At 46.1% G+C, this 22,778-nt stretch overlaps 1 protein-coding gene across 2 annotated transcripts in view; it reads left to right on the top strand.

Moving 5' to 3' along the window:
- Nucleotides 1–22,778, top strand: part of TBC1D32 (TBC1 domain family member 32) — a 471,851-nt gene that overhangs the window by 416,249 nt on the left and 32,824 nt on the right. For both annotated transcript variants that reach the window (XM_089685349.1, XM_089685348.1), the window contains exon 33: nucleotides 21,106–21,294. In XM_089685349.1, the coding sequence (XP_089541475.1) occupies nucleotides 21,106–21,294 (189 nt within the window). The remainder of the gene's footprint in view (nucleotides 1–21,105; nucleotides 21,295–22,778) is intronic.

Here is a 22,778-nt window from a genome sequence, read left to right as displayed (position 1 = left end):
CTACAAGCTTTAACCAGTGGTCAGCTGAAGTCACAAGACTGCTCTAACTGCTGATGAGAAAAGGTATTTAGTAGCTTATATTTACTAAAATAATTGCACTTCCATGTTCTGTGTACTGTGGGAGACCATATATAGTGAATGCAGGAGCCTGGGTTTAGTAACACTTTAATGTGCTGTTGGAAAAGGGCTATTTTAAGTGAACCTGTTGCTTTGGCCTGCACACATTTTAGTTTTGGATAAAGTGAGGTAGGATTAGAACATCTATTATATAGAAATGTTCTTTCTTAATGTCCCAGTGACCACCAGTCTTTAGTAGAGGAAGTAAGGGGAAATTTCCCAGTGGAGATGCAGTTAAGAATAAAAAAAAATGAGAGGCACCAGCCATTCCTACTCTATTTAAAGGGTGTTTTATTGCCATATGTGCCCCAGTTAAAAAAAAAAAATTGTTTAATTCCATGTTTTAGTAGCTATATGTCACCAGGACAAATAGATAGGGGGGATCCCCTAAAAAGGAATGTATGGGGACTGCCATTGTAGGCCTCCATCTGAAAATGCTAGTTGCCTTGCTGTGTTTAGCTTTAGTATGTTTCAGTGACAGACCAAGAACAAGCATGTAGTAAAAAAGTGTCAGAACTGCTTATCTTCTTACTCATTCTGGGTCAACAATGTATTAAAATCAAGGCATAAGAATGACAGCCAGGGTACTGGAATTCTGAAATGGCAGCCCTCTTTCTTTTTTTTTTTTTTTTTTTAACAGTGCTGGCATGTTGGTGCTGTGTCATTTTTCGCACAAGACTGTGATGTTTTATTGCTGACAGATCTATCCAGGTTTGATTTAAAAAGAATAAAAGTTTGAATAAGATCTAAATAATGGATAAAAAGAAAATGTGATATTGTATCCACATCTCTATTGTTAAGTGTGTTGAAGGGCTTTTGGTAAAGATCAGGAATTAGAGTAGATAGGGAAAATATCATTTTTCTGTATGGTGGTGGAGTTTACACTGCATGGCAGCATTACAGGTGTGATTCAAGATTATTTTGGGGTAGTTCCTTCAAATTAAAGGGGTGTTCCATTGGTTAAAGGAAAACCCTGCATTGGTCCCTTGAGTTGGTCTTATGTAGGTATCTGTTCCTTTGAAAGAAAATCAGCTCCAGTGCTGACACAGCCTATTCAGTGTGGTGTAACTCCAGACTTTTCAGAACAGCTGGATTCTGAGCTTCTTTCGAGTTGCAACAAAGTTGGCAGAATATTCCAAGTACAGCAGAAGCCTCAGACCATAATTTGTTTAGGTTTGAGAACAGTTGTTTGGCTAGGGCTTCAAACATTGACAGCCACACTGGTGCACAATGTGAAGCAACCACAATGAGTTTCAATGCCTTCCTATTAAATGTGGCTCAGCTCCAGTCAAAACATTTTACAGTTGTTTTAGGATACAGTTATCAAACACAAAAGCCTCTTGACAGTTTTTCACTGCAAACTTGTCAAGTTGTAAATCTTGTAAAGCCACCAATACATCTTTCCTCCCTTTTGGAGTTTCACTGTTTGCCTTGGGGAAGGGACTCTTGGTCTGGGGACATCCCAGCACTGGAGAAGAGGTCCCCTCTGCATCACATGACCAGCTTGAAGACATTAGGAAAAGGTAGGTTTAAAAGAAAAATTTACCGGTCTGGGGCAGGAAGTGAGGGGAAATATCATAATTAGAGATGAGCGAATCGAAGTAGCCGAAGTGGAATTCGAGTCGAATATTGGAAAATTTTCGATTCGCGCCGAATCCGAAAAATAGCCTACTTCGGACGCGCGAATCGAAATTTTTCCTAAAATGGCGGCGGACATGTGCGGCGACGGAGCGGGGATGTCTGGGAAGGCTCGCAGACAAGGCGCGCTGACCCATAATGCATTCCTTAATGACATGTGATCGCATTAGCCAATCAGCAGCCAGGCAGCCAGCACTGTGTAATGGTCGAGCTATAAATAGCGGCCATTTTAGAATTCTTCATTTGCCTCCAGTCATTCAAGAGAGGCAGACCGCTCTGTACTAGGGACAGAGTTAGGGCCACAGAAACGTTACTTGGGGACAGAGAAACGTTACTTAGGGACAGAGAAGCATTACTCAGGGACACAGAATTGTTAATGAGGGCCACAGAATCGTTACTTAGGGCCAAAGAAACGCTAGTTAGGGCCACAGAATTGTTACTCAGGGACAGACAGAATTGTTACTGAGTGCCAGAGAATTGTTACTTAGGGCCACAGAAACGTTAGTTAGGGCCACAGAATTGTTACTCAGGGACAGACACAGAATTGTTACTGAGGGCCACAGAACTGTTACTTAGGGCCACAGAAACGTTATTAGGGCCACAGAATTGTTACTCAGGGACAGACAGAATTGTTACTGAGTGCCAGAGAATTGTTACTTAGGGCCACAGAAACGTTAGTTAGGGCCAAAGAATTGTTACTCAGGGACAGACACAGAATTGTTACTGAGGGCCACAGAACTGTTACTTAGGGCCACAGAAACATTATTAGGGCCACAGAATTGTTACTCAGGGACAGACAGAATTGTTACTGAGTGCCAGAGAATTGTTACTTAGGGCCACAGAAACGTTAGTTAGGGCCACAGAATTGTTACTCAGGGACAGACACAGAATTGTTACTGAGGGCCACAGAACTGTTACTGAGGGCCACAGAAACGTTAGTTAGGGCCACAGAATTGTTACTCAGGGACAGACACAGAATTGTTACTGAGGGCCACAGAACTGTTACTTAGGGCCACAGAATTGTTACTCAGGGACACAGAATTGTTACTGAGGGCCACAGAAAGGTTACTTAGGGCCACAGAAAGGTTACTCAGGGACACAGAATTGTTACTGAGGGCCACAGAACTGTTACTTAGGGCCACAGAATTGTTACTCGGACAGACACAGAATTGTTACTCAGGGACACAGAATTGTTACTGAGGGCCACAGAACCGTTACTTAGGGCCACATAAACGTTAATCAGGGACACAGAATTGTTACCGAGGGCCACAGAACTGTTACTTAGGGCCACAGAAACGTTATTAGGGCCACAGAATTGTTACTCAGGGACAGACAGAATTGTTACTGAGTGCCAGAGAATTGTTACTTAGGGCCACAGAAACGTTAGTTAGGGCCACAGAATTGTTACTCAGGGACAGACACAGAATTGTTACTGAGGGCCACAGAACTGTTACTGAGGGCCACAGAAACGTTAGGGCCACAAAATTGTTACTCAGGGACAGACACAGAATTGTTACTGAGGGCCACAGAACTGTTACTTAGGGCCACAGAACTGTTACTTAGGGCCACAGAAACATTAGTTAGGGCCACAGAATTGTTACTCAGGGACAGACACAGAATTGTTACTGAGGGCCACAGAATTGTTACTTAGGGCCACAGAATTGTTACTCAGGGACAGACAGAATTGTTACTGAGTGCCAGAGAATTGTTACTTAGGGCCACAGAAACGTTAGTTAGGGCCACAGAATTGTTACTCAGGGACAGACAGAATTGTTACTGAGTGCCAGATAATGGTTACTTAGGGCCACAGAAACGTTAGTTAGGGCCACAGAATTGTTACTCAGGGACAGACACAGAATTGTTACTGAGGGCCACAGAATTGTTACTGAGGGCCACAGAATTGTTACTTAGGGCCACAGAATTGTTACTTAGGGCCACAGAAATGTTAGTTAGGGCCACAGAATTGTTACTCAGGGACAGACACAGAATTGTTACTGAGGGCCACAGAATTGTTACTGAGGGCCACAGAATTGTTACTTAGGGCCACAGAATTGTTACTCAGGGACAGACAGAATTGTTACTGAGTGCCAGAGAATTGTTACTTAGGGCCACAGAAACGTTACTTAGGGCCACAGAATTGTTACTTAGGGACACAGAATTGTTACTTAGGGCCACAGAACCGTTACTTAGGGCCACAGAATTGTTACTTAGGGACACAGAATTGTTACTGAGGGCCACAGAACCGTTACTTAGGGCCACAGATTTGTTACTTAGGGACACAGAATTGTTACTGAGGGCCACAGAACTGTTACTTAGGGCCACAGAATTGTTACTCGGACAGACACAGAATTGTTACTCAGGGACACAGAATTGTTACTGAGGGCCACAGAACCGTTACTTAGGGCCACAGAATTCTTACTCAGGGACACAGAATTGTTACTGAGGGCCACAGAACTGTTACTTAGGGCCACAGAATTGTTACTCAGGGACACTGAATTGTTACTGAGGGCCACAGAACTGTTACTTAGGGCCACAGAATTGTTACTCGGACAGACACAGAATTGTTACTCAGGGACACAGAATTGTTACTGAGGGACACAGAACCGTTACTTAGGGCCACAGAATTGTTACTCAGGGACACAGAATTGTTACTGAGGGCCACAGAACTGTTACTTAGGGCCACAGAATTGTTACTCAGGGACACAGAACTGTTACTTAGGGCCACAGAAAGGTTACTCAGGGACACAGAATTGTTACTGAGGGCCACAGAACTGTTACTTAGGGCCACAGAATTGTTACTCGGACAGACACAGAATTGTTACTCAGGGACACAGAATTGTTACTGAGGGCCACAGAACCGTTACTTAGGGCCACATAAACGTTAATCAGGGACACAGAATTGTTACTGAGGGCCACATAACTGTTACTTAGGGCCACAGAAACGTTATTAGGGCCACAGAATTGTTACTCAGGGACAGACAGAATTGTTACTGAGTGCCAGAGAATTGTTACTTAGGGCCACAGAAACGTTAGTTAGGGCCACAGAATTGTTACTCAGGGACAGACACAGAATTGTTACTGAGGGCCACAGAACTGTTACTGAGGGCCACAGAAACGTTAGTTAGGGCCACAGAATTGTTACTCAGGGACAGACACAGAATTGTTACTGAGGGCCACAGAACTGTTACTTAGGGCCACAGAAACGTTAGTTAGGGCCACAGAATTGTTACTCAGGGACAGACACAGAATTGTTACTGAGGGCCACAGAATTGTTACTTAGGGCCACAGAATTGTTACTCAGGGACAGACAGAATTGTTACTGAGTGCCAGAGAATTGTTACTTAGGGCCACAGAAACGTTAGTTAGGGCCACAGAATTGTTACTCAGGGACAGACAGAATTGTTACTGAGTGCCAGAGAATTGTTACTGAGGGCCACAGAAATGTTAGTTAGGGCCACAGAATTGTTACTCAGGGACAGACACAGAATTGTTACTGAGGGCCACAGAATTGTTACTTAGGGCCACAGAAACGTTACTCAGGGACACAGAATTGTTACTGAGGGCCACAGAACTGTTACTTAGGGCCACAGAAACGTTATTAGGGCCACAGAATTGTTACTCAGGGACAGACAGAATTGTTACTGAGTGCCAGAGAATTGTTACTTAGGGCCACAGAAACGTTAGTTAGGGCCACAGAATTGTTACTCAGGGACAGACACAGAATTGTTACTGAGGGCCACAGAACTGTTACTTAGGGCCACAGAAACGTTAGTTAGGGCCACAGAATTGTTACTCAGGGACAGACACAGAATTGTTACTGAGGGCCACAGAATTGTTACTTAGGGCCACAGAATTGTTACTCAGGGACAGACAGAATTGTTACTGAGTGCCAGAGAATTGTTACTTAGGGCCACAGAAACGTTAGTTAGGGCCACAGAATTGTTACTCAGGGACAGACAGAATTGTTACTGAGTGCCAGAGAATTGTTACTTAGGGCCACAGAAACGTTAGTAACAATTCTGTGTCTGTCCCTGAGTAACAATTCTGTGGCCCTAACGTTTCTGTGGCCCTAAGTAACAATTCTCTGGCACTCAGTAACAATTCTGTCTGTCCCTGAGTAACAATTCTGTGGCCCTAACTAACGTTTCTGTGGCCCTAAGTAACAATTCTCTGGCACTCAGTAACAATTCTGTCTGTCCCTGAGTAACAATTCTGTGGCCCTAAGTAACAATTCTGTGGCCCTCAGTAACAATTCTGTGTCTGTCCCTGAGTAACAATTCTGTGGCCCTAACTAACGTTTCTGTGGCCCTAAGTAACAGTTCTGTGGCCCTCAGTAACAATTCTGTGTCTGTCCCTGAGTAACAATTCTGTGGCCCTAACTAACGTTTCTGTGGCCCTAAGTAACAATTCTCTGGCACTCAGTAACAATTCTGTCTGTCCCTGAGTAACAATTCTGTGGCCCTAAGTAACGGTTCTGTGGCCCTCAGTAACAATTCTGTGTCCCTGAGTAACGTTTCTGTGGCCCTAAGTAACAATTCTGTGGCCCTCAGTAACAATTCTGTGTCTGTCCCTGAGTAACAATTCTGTGGCCCTAACTAACGTTTCTGTGGCCCTAAGTAACAGTTCTGTGGCCCTCAGTAACAATTCTGTGTCCCTGAGTAACGTTTCTGTGGCCCTAAGTAACAATTCTGTGGCCCTCAGTAACAATTCTGTGTCTGTCCCTGAGTAACAATTCTGTGGCCCTGAGGGCCACAGAATTGTTACTTAGGGCCACAGAAACGTTACTCAGGGACACAGAATTGTTACTGAGGGCCACAGAACTGTTACTTAGGGCCACAGAAACGTTAGTTAGGGCCACAGAATTGTTACTCAGGGACAGACACAGAATTGTTACTGAGGGCCACAGAATTGTTACTTAGGGCCACAGAAACGTTACTCAGGGACACAGAATTGTTACTGAGGGCCACAGAACCGTTACTTAGGGCCACAGAATTGTTACTCAGGGACAGACACAGAATTGTTACTCAGGGACACAGAATTGTTACTGAGGGCCACAGAACCGTTACTTAGGGCCACAGAAACATTACTCAGGGACACAGAATTGTTACTGAGGGCCACATAACCGTTACTTAGGGCCACATAATTGTTACTCAGGGACAGACACAGAATTGTTACTGAGGGACACAGAATTGTTACTGAGGGCCACAACCGTTACTTAGGGCCACAGAATTGTTACTGAGGGACACAGAATTGTTACTGAGGGCCACAGAACCGTTACTTAGGGCCACAGAATTGTTACTCAGGGACACAGAATTGTTACTGAGGGCCACAGAACCGTTACTTAGGGCCACAGAATTGTTACTCAGGGACAGACACAGAATTGTTACTGAGGGACACAGAATTGTTACTGAGGGCCACAGAAACGTTAATCAGGGACACAGAATTGTTACTGAGGGCCACAGAACCGTTACTTAGGGCCACATAAAAGTTAATCAGGGACACAGAATTGTTACTGAGGGCCACAGAACCGTTACTTAGGGCCACAGAATTGTTACTCAGGGACAGACACAGAATTGTTACTGAGGGACACAGAATTGTTACTGAGGGCCACAGAACCGTTACTTAGGGCCACAGAAACGTTAATCAGGGACACAGAATTGTTACTGAGGGCCACAGAACCGTTACTTAGGGCCACATAAACGTTAATCAGGGACACAGAATTGTTACTGAGGGCCACAGAACCGTTACTTAGGGCCACAGAATTGTTACTCACGGACAGACACAGAATTGTTTCTTGAGGGACACAGAATTGTTACTGAGGGCCACAGAACCGTTACTTAGGGCCACAGAAACGTTAATCAGGGACACAGAATTGTTACTGAGGGCCACAGAACCGTTACTTAGGGCCACATAAACGTTAATCAGGGACACAGAATTGTTACTGAGGGCCACAGAACCGTTACTTAGGGCCACAGAATTGTTACTCACGGACAGACACAGAATTGTTTCTTGAGGGACACAGAATTGTTACTGAGGGCCACAGAACCGTTTCTTAGGGCCACAGAAACGTTAATCAGGGACACAGAATTGTTACTGAGGGCCACAGAACCGTTACTTAGGGCCACGTAAACGTTAATCAGGGACAGACACAGAATTGTTACTGAGGGACACAGAATTGTTACTGAGGGCCACAGAACCATTACTTAGGGCCACAGAATTGTTACTTAGGGACACAGAATTGTTACTGAGGGCCACAGAATTGTTACTTAGGGACACAGAATTGTTACTGATGGCCACAGAACCATTACTTAGGGCCACAGATTTGTTACTTAGGGCCACAGATTTGTTACTTAGGGACACAGAATTGTTACTGAGGGCCACAGAACTGTTACTTAGGGCCACAGAATTGTTACTCGGACAGACACAGAATTGTTACTCAGGGACACAGAATTGTTACTGAGGGCCACAGAACCGTTACTTAGGGCCACAGAATTGTTTCTCAGGGACACAGAATTGCTACTGAGGGCCACAGAACTGTTACTTAGGGCCACAGAATTGTTACTCAGGGACACTGAATTGTTACTGAGGGCCACAGAACTGTTACTTAGGGCCACAGAATTGTTACTCGGACAGACACAGAATTGTTACTCAGGGACACAGAATTGTTACTGAGGGCCACAGAACCGTTACTTAGGGCCACAGAATTGTTACTCAGGGACACAGAATTGTTACTGAGGGACACAGAACTGTTACTTAGGGCCACAGAATTGTTACTCAGGGACAGACAGAATTGTTACTGAGTGCCAGAGAATTGTTACTTAGGGCCACAGAAACGTTAGTTAGGGCCACAGAATTGTTACTCAGGGACAGACACAGAATTGTTACTGAGGGCCACAGAACTGTTACTTAGGGCCACAGAAACGTTAGTTAGGGCCACAGAATTGTTACTCAGGGACAGACACAGAATTGTTACTGAGGGCCACAGAATTGTTACTTAGGGCCACAGAATTGTTACTCAGGGACAGACAGAATTGTTACTGAGTGCCAGAGAATTGTTACTTAGGGCCACAGAAACGTTAGTTAGGGCCACAGAATTGTTACTCAGGGACAGACAGAATTGTTACTGAGTGCCAGAGAATTGTTACTTAGGGCCACAGAAACGTTAGTAACAATTCTGTGTCTGTCCCTGAGTAACAATTCTGTGGCCCTAACGTTTCTGTGGCCCTAAGTAACAATTCTCTGGCACTCAGTAACAATTCTGTCTGTCCCTGAGTAACAATTCTGTGGCCCTAACTAACGTTTCTGTGGCCCTAAGTAACAATTCTCTGGCACTCAGTAACAATTCTGTCTGTCCCTGAGTAACAATTCTGTGGCCCTAAGTAACAATTCTGTGGCCCTCAGTAACAATTCTGTGTCTGTCCCTGAGTAACAATTCTGTGGCCCTAACTAACGTTTCTGTGGCCCTAAGTAACAGTTCTGTGGCCCTCAGTAACAATTCTGTGTCTGTCCCTGAGTAACAATTCTGTGGCCCTAACTAACGTTTCTGTGGCCCTAAGTAACAATTCTCTGGCACTCAGTAACAATTCTGTCTGTCCCTGAGTAACAATTCTGTGGCCCTAAGTAACGGTTCTGTGGCCCTCAGTAACAATTCTGTGTCCCTGAGTAACGTTTCTGTGGCCCTAAGTAACAATTCTGTGGCCCTCAGTAACAATTCTGTGTCTGTCCCTGAGTAACAATTCTGTGGCCCTAACTAACGTTTCTGTGGCCCTAAGTAACAGTTCTGTGGCCCTCAGTAACAATTCTGTGTCCCTGAGTAACGTTTCTGTGGCCCTAAGTAACAATTCTGTGGCCCTCAGTAACAATTCTGTGTCTGTCCCTGAGTAACAATTCTGTGGCCCTGAGGGCCACAGAATTGTTACTTAGGGCCACAGAAACGTTACTCAGGGACACAGAATTGTTACTGAGGGCCACAGAACTGTTACTTAGGGCCACAGAAACGTTAGTTAGGGCCACAGAATTGTTACTCAGGGACAGACACAGAATTGTTACTGAGGGCCACAGAATTGTTACTTAGGGCCACAGAAACGTTACTCAGGGACACAGAATTGTTACTGAGGGCCACAGAACCGTTACTTAGGGCCACAGAATTGTTACTCAGGGACAGACACAGAATTGTTTCTCAGGGACACAGAATTGTTACTGAGGGCCACAGAACCGTTACTTAGGGCCACAGAAACATTACTCAGGGACACAGAATTGTTACTGAGGGCCACATAACCGTTACTTAGGGCCACATAATTGTTACTCAGGGACAGACACAGAATTGTTACTGAGGGACACAGAATTGTTACTGAGGGCCACAACCGTTACTTAGGGCCACAGAATTGTTACTCAGGGACACAGAATTGTTACTGAGGGCCACAGAACCGTTACTTAGGGCCACAGAATTGTTACTCAGGGACACAGAATTGTTACTGAGGGCCACAGAACCGTTACTTAGGGCCACAGAATTGTTACTCAGGGACAGACACAGAATTGTTACTGAGGGACACAGAATTGTTACTGAGGGCCACAGAAACGTTAATCAGGGACACAGAATTGTTACTGAGGGCCACAGAACCGTTACTTAGGGCCACATAAAAGTTAATCAGGGACACAGAATTGTTACTGAGGGCCACAGAACCGTTACTTAGGGCCACAGAATTGTTACTCAGGGACAGACACAGAATTGTTACTGAGGGACACAGAATTGTTACTGAGGGACACAGAATTGTTACTGAGGGCCACAGAACCGTTACTTAGGGCCACAGAAACGTTAATCAGGGACACAGAATTGTTACTGAGGGCCACAGAACCGTTACTTAGGGCCACATAAACGTTAATCAGGGACACAGAATTGTTACTGAGGGCCACAGAACCGTTACTTAGGGCCACAGAATTGTTACTCACGGACAGACACAGAATTGTTTCTTGAGGGACACAGAATTGTTACTGAGGGCCACAGAACCGTTACTTAGGGCCACAGAAACGTTAATCAGGGACACAGAATTGTTACTGAGGGCCACAGAACCGTTACTTAGGGCCACATAAACGTTAATCAGGGACACAGAATTGTTACTGAGGGCCACAGAACCGTTACTTAGGGCCACAGAATTGTTACTCACGGACAGACACAGAATTGTTTCTTGAGGGACACAGAATTGTTACTGAGGGCCACAGAACCGTTTCTTAGGGCCACAGAAACGTTAATCAGGGACACAGAATTGTTACTGAGGGCCACAGAACCGTTACTTAGGGCCACGTAAACGTTAATCAGGGACAGACACAGAATTGTTACTGAGGGACACAGAATTGTTACTGAGGGCCACAGAACCATTACTTAGGGCCACAGAATTGTTACTTAGGGACACAGAATTGTTACTGAGGGCCACAGAATTGTTACTTAGGGACACAGAATTGTTACTGATGGCCACAGAACCATTACTTAGGGCCACAGATTTGTTACTTAGGGCCACAGATTTGTTACTTAGGGACACAGAATTGTTACTGAGGGCCACAGAACTGTTACTTAGGGCCACAGAATTGTTACTCGGACAGACACAGAATTGTTACTCAGGGACACAGAATTGTTACTGAGGGCCACAGAACCGTTACTTAGGGCCACAGAATTGTTTCTCAGGGACACAGAATTGCTACTGAGGGCCACAGAACTGTTACTTAGGGCCACAGAATTGTTACTCAGGGACACTGAATTGTTACTGAGGGCCACAGAACTGTTACTTAGGGCCACAGAATTGTTACTCGGACAGACACAGAATTGTTACTCAGGGACACAGAATTGTTACTGAGGGCCACAGAACCGTTACTTAGGGCCACAGAATTGTTACTCAGGGACACAGAATTGTTACTGAGGGCCACAGAACTGTTACTTAGGGCCACAGAATTGTTACTCAGGGACAGACAGAATTGTTACTGAGTGCCAGAGAATTGTTACTTAGGGCCACAGAAACGTTAGTTAGGGCCACAGAATTGTTACTCAGGGACAGACACAGAATTGTTACTGAGGGCCACAGAACTGTTACTTAGGGCCACAGAAACGTTAGTTAGGGCCACAGAATTGTTACTCAGGGACAGACACAGAATTGTTACTGAGGGCCACAGAATTGTTACTTAGGGCCACAGAATTGTTACTCAGGGACAGACAGAATTGTTACTGAGTGCCAGAGAATTGTTACTTAGGGCCACAGAAACGTTAGTTAGGGCCACAGAATTGTTACTCAGGGACAGACAGAATTGTTACTGAGTGCCAGAGAATTGTTACTTAGGGCCACAGAAACGTTAGTAACAATTCTGTGTCTGTCCCTGAGTAACAATTCTGTGGCCCTAACGTTTCTGTGGCCCTAAGTAACAATTCTCTGGCACTCAGTAACAATTCTGTCTGTCCCTGAGTAACAATTCTGTGGCCCTAACTAACGTTTCTGTGGCCCTAAGTAACAATTCTCTGGCACTCAGTAACAATTCTGTCTGTCCCTGAGTAACAATTCTGTGGCCCTAAGTAACAATTCTGTGGCCCTCAGTAACAATTCTGTGTCTGTCCCTGAGTAACAATTCTGTGGCCCTAACTAACGTTTCTGTGGCCCTAAGTAACAGTTCTGTGGCCCTCAGTAACAATTCTGTGTCTGTCCCTGAGTAACAATTCTGTGGCCCTAACTAACGTTTCTGTGGCCCTAAGTAACAATTCTCTGGCACTCAGTAACAATTCTGTCTGTCCCTGAGTAACAATTCTGTGGCCCTAAGTAACGGTTCTGTGGCCCTCAGTAACAATTCTGTGTCCCTGAGTAACGTTTCTGTGGCCCTAAGTAACAATTCTGTGGCCCTCAGTAACAATTCTGTGTCTGTCCCTGAGTAACAATTCTGTGGCCCTAACTAACGTTTCTGTGGCCCTAAGTAACAGTTCTGTGGCCCTCAGTAACAATTCTGTGTCCCTGAGTAACGTTTCTGTGGCCCTAAGTAACAATTCTGTGGCCCTCAGTAACAATTCTGTGTCTGTCCCTGAGTAACAATTCTGTGGCCCTGAGGGCCACAGAATTGTTACTTAGGGCCACAGAAACGTTACTCAGGGACACAGAATTGTTACTGAGGGCCACAGAACTGTTACTTAGGGCCACAGAAACGTTAGTTAGGGCCACAGAATTGTTACTCAGGGACAGACACAGAATTGTTACTGAGGGCCACAGAATTGTTACTTAGGGCCACAGAAACGTTACTCAGGGACACAGAATTGTTACTGAGGGCCACAGAACTGTTACTTAGGGCCACAGAAAGGTTACTCAGGGACACAGAATTGTTACTGAGGGCCACAGAACTGTTACTTAGGGCCACAGAATTGTTACTCGGACAGACACAGAATTGTTACTCAGGGACACAGAATTGTTACTGAGGGCCACAGAACCGTTACTTAGGGCCACATAAACGTTAATCAGGGACACAGAATTGTTACTGAGGGCCACAGAACCGTTACTTAGGGCCACATATTTGTTACTCAGGGACAGACACAGAATTGTTACTGAGGGACACAGAATTGTTACTGAGGGCCACAGAACCGTTACTTAGGGCCACAGAATTGTTACTCAGGGACAGACACAGAATTGTTACTCAGGGACACAGAATTGTTACTCAGGGACACAGAATCGTTGAATTAAAGAGTATGTCAGACAACATGCAGAGGAGTGGCAGAGGAGGCAATGTTTTAGGAGCGAGCAGACGTGGCAGCAGAGGAAGGAGTCGAGGCAGCACTATTCGCAGCCAGAGGCCAGTGCTCCCGGTGTCATCCAGCGGTCGTGTCTCCACCGACAACCCTGCCGTCGTCGATTGGTTGGCTCGGTCGTCTTCCTCTTCCCAGGTCACCTCTGACACCTACAGCCAACGGTCGGTGGGTACGTCAGACACAACCGTTAGTTGGCATGGCCCGGGACCAAGCCCACTGAAATCACGTGTCCTCTACCTGCCCCTGTCCTTTGGTGTTCCCTCACCAAGCGAAGTATCGCATGCTGTGGGCTCAGCCCCACTGTACAGTGAGGAAGAGCTAACAGAGGGCGGTCAGGAACGGGGGGAGACATCCGCCTTTTCAGCAGCCAGGCGAAGAAGTAGTGGCGAGGAGAGTGGCTCGGTAGCCGGTCTAGAGACAGGTCTGTCTCCTGACCCAGACGCAGCCGAGGGGGCTAGTAGTGAGGCGGAGACCCTACTTGATGATGAGGAGGTTGATCGCACTTGGCAGCCTCGTCGTCATCAGGCAATTTCTTCCGCATCATCAGAAGAAGAGGGTGGCAGCTTGGCAGCGAGCGAAACAGTCGGTGGGTTGCCCAGGAGACAGCAGCAGGGTCGCAGCAGTGTCAGTGGAGCCAAACGGCCACGGAGTAGAGCACCAGCTCCACTGCAGCCTACCACTACGGCCAGTAGTGGTGCCGGTGTGCACGGAGGAAGCAGCAGTCAGCCAGTGAGGAGTATCGGGGGCAAAGTTTCCTACTCGGCGGTGTGGCAATTTTTTGTCAAGCCGCCCGAGGAAGTAAACGTAGCCGTATGTCGACTATGTGGCCAGAAAGTCAAGCGTGGCCAGGGGGCCCATGTTGGGACTACAGCGTTGCGGCAGCATATGCAGCGTCGCCATTTGGTGGCCTGGGAAAACCGTGATAAAGATACGGCGGTTCTGCCCGCTCCATCACCCGCTCCGTTACTTGCTCCGTCACCCGACGTCAATCGCCCTCCATCAGCCAGTCAAGGCTCCAACACCTCTTCTGAGGGGAGTTGTCGCTCGTTGGCATCTTCCGCTCGTTCAGATGCTCCTTCTCCTGCTACTCCTCTTCACGGATTCCGTCAGCAGTCTTTCTTGGAATCTGTTTCCAAGAGACAACAGTTTGCGAGTACGCACCCGACGGTGCAAAAGCTGAACGTCCTCCTGTCCAAGTTGCTGGTGCTGCAGTCCCTCCCTTTCCAAGTGGTGGACTCAGCACCTTTCCGAGAAATGATGGCTTGTGCCGCGCCGCGGTGGAGAGTGCCAAGCCGTCATTTCTTCGCCAAAAAGGCAGTGCCAGCCCTGCATTCACATGTAGAAGAGATGGTGGGCCAGTCTTTGAGCATGTCGGTCTCTGCCAAAGTGCACGGCAGCGCCGACGTGTGGAGCTGTAACTACGGTCAGGGACAGTACATGTCATTTACGGCCCACTGGGTGAACGTGGTGCCGTCACAGCCGCACCAGCAACTTGGACAGGTCACGCCGCTTTTGCCTCCACGTTTGCACGTCCTTGGTCCGGCAAAGATGTCCGCCTCTACCACCTCTTCTTCCGCCGTGTCCTCAGCCGCCACCCCCGTGCCAAGTCCCATTACCCGACCGGCATATCACATGTGCAGGGCGCAACGGTGTCACGCTGTGCTGCACCTGGTATGCCTTGGCGAACGTAGTCACACAGGGGAGGAACTTCTCAGTGTAATGAACAGAGAAATCGACAGATGGCTGTCTCCGCGCAAACTGAAAATCGGAACCATGTTGACCGACAACAGAAAGAACATGGTGTCTGCTCTGCGTCAAGGAAGGTTGTGCCATGCGCCATGCATGGCTCACGTGTTCAATCTGGTTGTCAAGCGGTTCCTAAAATCCACCATCCCACTGCAAGACATCCTTAAAATGTCACGTAAACTTTGCATGCATTTCAGCCATTCCTACACCGCAAAGCACACCCTCCTTGAGCTGCAGCGGCAGAACGGAATTGCACAGCATCGCCTGATCTGCGACGTTGCAACAAGGTGGAATTCAACCCTACACATGTTAGACCGCCTTTACGAACAGCGAAAGGCCATCACCGATTTCCTGATGTTACAAGCGGATAAAGGTACTCCCCTGTGTAACTTTGATGTCAGCCATTGGCAGCTCATGCGTGACACCTGCCGCTTGCTCAGGCCCTTTGAGGAGGCCACGCTATTCGTGAGTCGGCAGGACTATGGGATGAACGACGTCATTCCTCTGTTGCACGTCCTGGAACAAATGCTGTTAACAATGGCTGGTCAGGGTGCGGTAGACGTGGCGCACAGATCTCAATGCCACATGACCCCTGTGGGGGCAGGACAGGAAGAAGAGGAGGAGGTAGAGGAGGACATTTGTGCTCAGGAATTATTGAGTGAAATGGGTGGTTTTTCCACTCAGCGGACAGGAGTGGAGGAGCAGGAGCATCTGGTAGAGGAGGAGGAGGAGGAGACAGAGGACCCAGACGCACCGTGGCAGTATGCTGTGGAGATGGAGGCAGGGAGTCCCTCGCATTCCTTGGCACAAATGGCCCATAGCATGCTCGCTTGCTTGCGTAGCGACAGCCGAATAATAACCATCAGACAGAGGGATGACTTTTGGCTGTCCACCTTGTTGGACCCTCGCTACCGTTCAAAAATGGTGGCCTTTTTCACACCTGCTGAGAGGGAGGCCAAAATAACGTACTATAAAAACCACCTATGTAGTCAGTTGGTCTCTGCCTTTCTGCGCCAACGTCCATCCTCAGACACTGTGGGCCCTGTGCGCTCGCGTTCCGCTGCCATGGCAGCAGGGGAGGGGTGGGGTGGTAGGAGCAGTGGCAGCTCCACCAGCAGCGGCTGCCTCAGTCTGCAGTCGATGATGAGTAGCTTTCTTCACCAGCGCAGTGAGGAAACTACTAACCAGCCGCAGCAGCAGCAGCAGCATCAGGTGGACCTGGAGCAGGACCTCAAACAACAGGCTTAGGCCTACTTGGACAGCACCCTGCCAACCGAGGTAGACAATCCCCTTGACTACTGGGCAACGAAACTTGACCTTTGGCCCCAACTAGCTGAATTTGCCCTTGAAAGGCTGTCATGCCCGGCCAGTAGCGTTGCATCGGAGCGCGTGTTTAGTGTGGCAGGAGGTATTGCAACTCCGCGGAGGACACGACTGTCCACCCAAAGTGTGGAGAGACTCACGTTTGTGAAAATGAATCAGGCGTGGATTAGTCTGGATTTCAAACCACCAGTTCCTGACACAACTGACTAAATCCGCCATGAATCATGCCCCAAACATGTGCCACTTTCAGGTCTCCTCACACTGCTGGTGTGTTCCATTTTTTGTCATAGGGTGCTGGCAGATTACGAGCCTCCCATAGCTGCTGCCAGGCCCCTAATCTGCCATGGGCCCCTATACCGCCTCCTCATGCTGCTGCCAAGTCCAGAGTCTCTCATGGGTCCCTGTACGGCCTCCCATTGCTGCTGTCTCCATCGCCACACTCTGCCATGTGCCACTTTCAGGTCTCCTCACACTGCTGGTGTGTTCCATTTTTTGTCATAGGGTGCTGGCAGATTACGGGCCTCCCATAGCTGCTGCCAGGCCCCTAATCTGCCATGGGCCCCTATACCGCCTCCTCATGCTGCTGCCAGGTCCAGAGTCTCTCATGGGTCCCTGTACGGCCTCCCATTGCTGCTGTCTCCATCGCCACACTCTGCCATGTGCCACTTTCAGGTCTCCTCACACTGCTGGTGGGTTCCATTTTTTGTCATAGGGTGCTGGCAGATTACGGGCCTCCCATAGCTGTTGCCAGGCCCCTAATCTGCCATGGGCCCCCGTACCGACTCCTCATGCTGCTGCCAGGCCCGTAATCTGTCATGGGCCCCTGTTGTCGCTTGTTGGCATATTCCTCTCGTTCAGATGCTCCTTCTCCTGCTACTCCTCTTCACGGATTCCGTCAGCAGTCTTTCTTGGAATCCTTTTCCAAGAGACAACAGTTTGCGAGCACGCACCCGACGGTGCAGAAGCTGAACGTCCTCCTGTCCAAGTTGCTGCTGCCAGGCTCGTAATCTGTCATGCGCCCCTGTACCGCCTCCTCATGCTGCTGCCAGGTCCAGAGTGTGTCATGGGCCCCCGTACCGACTCCTCATGCTGCTGCCAGGCCCGTAATCTGTCATGGGCCCCTGTACCGCCTCCCCATGCTGCTGCCAGGTCCAGAGTGTGTCATGGGTCCCTGTACGGCCTCCCATTGCTGCTGCCAGGCCCGTAATCTGCCATGGGCCCCCGTACCGACGCCTCCTCATGCTGCTGCCAGGCCCGTAATCTGTCATGGGCCCCTGTACCGCCTCCTCATGCTGCTGCCAGGTCCAGAGTGTGTCATGGGTCCCTGTACGGCCTCCCATTGCTGCTGTCTTTATCGCCACACTCTGCCATGTGCCACTTTCAGGTCTCCTCACACTGCTGGTGGTTTCCATTTTTGTCATAGGGTGCTGTATGGCCTCCCATTGCTGCTGCCTCCACCGCCAAACTGTGGCTCCACACTCTGGTTTTGGCCCCGTGACTGCCCAAATGAGTGAAGTGTGCGGTGATTCTAAGATCGGCGGCACTCATCTGCATGTCATACTGACTGACAGTATTATTTCTCTTCCCCAGCAGACTCCAAGGGCATTTAAATTAAAGGTACAGTGTTCTGCACTAATATTAAGTCTCTCTGAAGCCTAGAAACACCCTTTTTTAAGTTAAATTCACAGCGAATATATTCGACTCGAATCGAAATTTTTCCACGAATTCACCGAATCAGTCGAATCGAATTTTTGAATACTTCGCTCATCTCTAATCATAATGAGGCCACAGAAAAAAGACAGAGACTTTAAACTTTACATAGTTGTTTTGCAGTTGCAAGCTGTGCAAGATTCTGATCTTTGCTTCACTCCTTGGTTAGTCATTGACCTGGAACAAGCATTCAGCAAGAATATTTAATTGTTTTAGATTAAGCAAGGACCAAAAAGGAAGCCACACTGTCCATATTTCTATGCCTTGAAAGTCTTTGAACATAATTCTCAGTCACTAGAATTTTTTGTTGAATTTGATTGCTTTGTGGAAGAAAAATGATTGGATAAGTAACTGATCTCAGAAAGCAAGCACTATAAAATAAATAAATACATTGATGAATTCATATTATAATTACAAATTGAAAACAAGTGTTCAAGCACACAATGTCCATCTTAGATCTATAAGATGATATAATAAAAATGTCCATCTCATTCAACTAATAATATTCTGTTTGCTCTCATCACAAATCCCAAACGTATCCGACTGAAAAGCACGACACATGTTGTAAGCTTTGAACAATCAGATTAATACATCAAACAGAACATCATATCGTGTTGTGTGTTGGCCTTTTTAAGATTTAAGCAGATTGTGATGTGTGTGTGATGTGGTTATCAAGTTCTACAAAGTGTTCTTTATGGCTGTCAGTGAGATTGTAAAATCCGCAGTCAGGCAGGAGCAGTCTGTGATGCCCCTGCAACCCCCACTGGGAGTGATGGAAGAAGATGTGATGAGTTGGGATTAGTGGAAATGTTGCTTTATAAAATACAGTATCAAAAAAAAAAAATCTTTTCATCATACAGAGTATCAGTATGCAATGTACAATACAAAATCTGAAGCCGCTGCTGTTGTTTTTAATTGGAAGCTGAAGTTTACAATTAGTTTCTTTAAAAAGGGGCTGGTACCTTGACTGGATGATCAACCTTAATAATAACTTTATATCTGCACTTTGTCACCTGCTTGCTTGTATACTTACTTTATGGGAGGTTTACATGTGTTTTATTATGAAAACAATTCTTTATATTAGAAAAAACATTAGTAGCCAGTTCAATTATTGTCATTATTTATTTACATCTCCTAGATTGTAAGCTCCAAGGAGCAGGGCCCTCCTTTTCCTCTTGTATTGAACTGTATTGTTGCTGTATTGTCTCCCATTATATTGTAAAGCGCTGAGCAAACTGTTGGCGCTATATAAATCCTGTATAATAATAATATTAATTTACATCAACTTTATCCACATCTTCAAAGTGTTTTTCATGTTTCACTATTCCTTCATAAACTTTCATGTACTTAAAATGGAAGTTCAGTTAAAATCTAACTAAGGCTAAACGTACTCCCACCCCCATTCTAAGAATGTGCTATCGACCTTGTGAAAGAAAAGTTGCATATACTTACCTATTCTAAAGCCGTTCTAGACTCGTCACATAATCTCTTCATTGGCGGCTTTAGTGAAGAGAAGAGATTGCCAACAATGGCTGCAAATGCCTATTCGGTGATATCATCCATAGGTTTATAATGGGGCATCCATTGTCAGCATGCCCCTCTTCTACACTGAAGACAGCGTTGGGACCTGATCATGAGACCAAACCGGAGAGGCTTCAGAATAGGCAAATATAAGCATCTTTTCTTTCACAGGGTAGATTGAATAGTCTTAGAATGGAGGTGGACGTAGGTTTAGATATTGACTGAACGTCCACTTTAAAGCCCAACTCCGTAAAGATTGTAAAAATCCTCCCTTGCAGCAGAACTGCTCCCAGTATAATTGCTTCTCTGGGGAAGTAAAAGCACTTTTTTTCCCAATCCTCCTCTCCCCTGGAAGATGGTGCTCACCCTTGTGTCTGCAGTGGAATGTCCCTCTGCGTTAGTACTATGGACCCTGCAGTGGTCTTGATGACATCAAGACCTAAGACCAGTAGAGAGTAGGGGAGAAGATGTTGCGGGGACTGGTCTAGCAGCATGGTGGAGTAGAGGATCAGGTAAGTAGATCTTCTTGTTTATGTCCCATAGACCTAAACGAGAAATTTATTGTAGTGCAGGTGCAGCCCAGAGTTGGGTTTGACAGTGTATTTATAACCAAATATATAGAAGAAAAGGTTTATAAATCCTGCCAATTTATTTTTTACTGAGTGTGTCCCATTGGGGAAGTTTCCCTTCACTCCCTGTCTTGGAGATGCACAAGAAGGTGAGGCGATATCTTTACAAACTCCTTTCTGGGTTGTCACTGGAACGGTTATGCCCATTGTAAGGTTTTCCCTTCTATTCCTATTCCAGTGTCATCTCAAAATTGGTGATTTTCCTTCACTTTAAGTTCCAGGGACAATAGTTATTCGGACAAATAGTGATGGGGAATCTCCTAGTAGAAACACAGACAGCAGAATAAACTTGTTAGAGGTTCTAGTCAGTCTTTTAAACTGTGATACATATAGATATGCATGCATTTATAGGTTTAATGTCTTGGATAAACTGGAGAAAGCTTGAAAACATGGTTATCTTTTTTATTGTCTCTATTCCCGTTGTGGGAATTTCTCATCACCTTCTGTGTCATCTTTGAGACAAAAGATGAGGAGAAATCTCTCCGATTGACAAGACTTCCTGGTTTTGTTAGAGTGCTTTCAGCTCACAACAAGAAAACTAGCAGGTATAAACACATACTCCAGTCTATAAAAATATTTTAGTATGTATTGCACATTAAAAAAATGCAATTCAGAACTTTTTTTTTTAATTTAGTGTTTGATTTTTTTTTTTAGATCTGTCAGCACTGGCTAAGCCAATGTTTCTGGAATTACCTGGACTGGAGTGAGATATGCCACTACTTTGCTGTGTGCATCCTTCTTGGGGTGGATTATCAGGTATACCTGTGCATAGCAATATTCAGGCACCTGCAGCAAGAAATCCTACAACATACACAAACACAGGACCTTCAGATCTTCTTGAAAGTAAGTCTATCTAGAACAAATAAATAAATCAAAACTACATTTTTGATAACCTCATGACTATACAATATATCTACTCAGACTATGGAAATTTATGTAAATACAAATAGATGGAGATTCATATTATTATGTGTTTGTTCTGGCACACAGAGCAGCTTTAAAGGAAACCTGTCACTCCTAAATACAATGCTAACTGAAGATATGTCTGAGGTACATCATCTAGAGCAAGTGCCTACATACAAACTCTTGTACAACTTCTAAATCTGCCACTCCAACCCTGCGGTACAGGCAGCACCTAAAAATACACATTTTCGATGGGAGGCAGCACAATCTTGTGCAAGCTTTTCAACAGTCTTAGACGTGCATTGCACCTTCAGACTACAGGTTGATGGATAGGCAGAGCGTGCCCTCTACAAGTGACAAAGCCTGTAAAGATGGCAGTACCAGCAATGGACAATATTACAACTATGGGAACAACCTGTGCAGCAACGTTTCCTTAATGACACATTTTCTTTAATTCCTTCCTTACCACCCACCCACAGCATCCAAAATGCTTATAAGTGTTTTGGTTGCTTGGTCCCACCAATGAAAACCTTGGTTTCTTTCACTGGCTTCTACTTTGCTACTGTGTCCTGTAGTGTTGTATGGTTGTTGAGAGGATCCAGAGAACACAGAGAGGGACCAGGAATCCAACACTTTTGGAAGTGTTGCATGCAGACGCTTTTGAGGCAGGGGTGAATATTGGCGGCTCAGGCAGCGGGATAGATAGGTACTAACTGTATTTTTTATAGACTAAGCTTTTTTTTTTGGCTCACAAATTTGTATGTTTTTTTATAAAGAACAATTATTTTTCTGTATGCAAACCTTTACCTTTTTAGTAATTCTTAAAGGGAAGAACACAAGAGCGCATTGATTATGGTTTCATATTAAAATATTTCACTTCTTAGATTAGACTCTGCCCCACCTAAAGGGTCCATATATACCGCTTTACTCAGAAAACCTGTTGATTTCATGCTGGGAATGGATAAAATGTATGGAGGTAGCCAAAGCACTTCCCCTACTTCCCAAATGAGCTATTACTCTTTACTTGATGGATCTGTTCGGGATACAAAAATATGGGGGAACCTAGCAGACTTTACTAGACTTTATTTGTATAATGTACTTGTCGATAACTGACCATAACCGTGAAAATATTCCAATGCTCCTTAACTGCTACAGGGCGACACCTGTGCGCAAAATCATGTATATATACGTGATTTAGCATTTCTGGGCAGGAGGCCTTTTGCAGCCGCGAATGTCAATCACCAGGTCCCAGCCGGTAATTACCCACCAGCGCCCGGTGTTTACCGAGCATCCCCGACGGGGAGGAAGATTGTTTTGTTTACAATCTTCCTCCCTGCCAGCTCAAGCACACTGCTCAGGATGGCTGTGCACAGTATAGCCATCCCGACCAGTGTGCTTACAGTGAAGAACCCCCTCCCCCCCAG

Source organism: Staurois parvus, unplaced genomic scaffold, assembly GCF_062004578.1.
Source record: "Staurois parvus isolate SC_StPar_1 unplaced genomic scaffold, SC_StPar_1.0 ptg000372l, whole genome shotgun sequence".
NCBI classification, from domain to species: domain Eukaryota; kingdom Metazoa; phylum Chordata; class Amphibia; order Anura; family Ranidae; genus Staurois; species Staurois parvus.
Note: the sequence above shows the minus strand (reverse complement) of the source record. Positions and strands in the feature narration are given on the sequence as shown.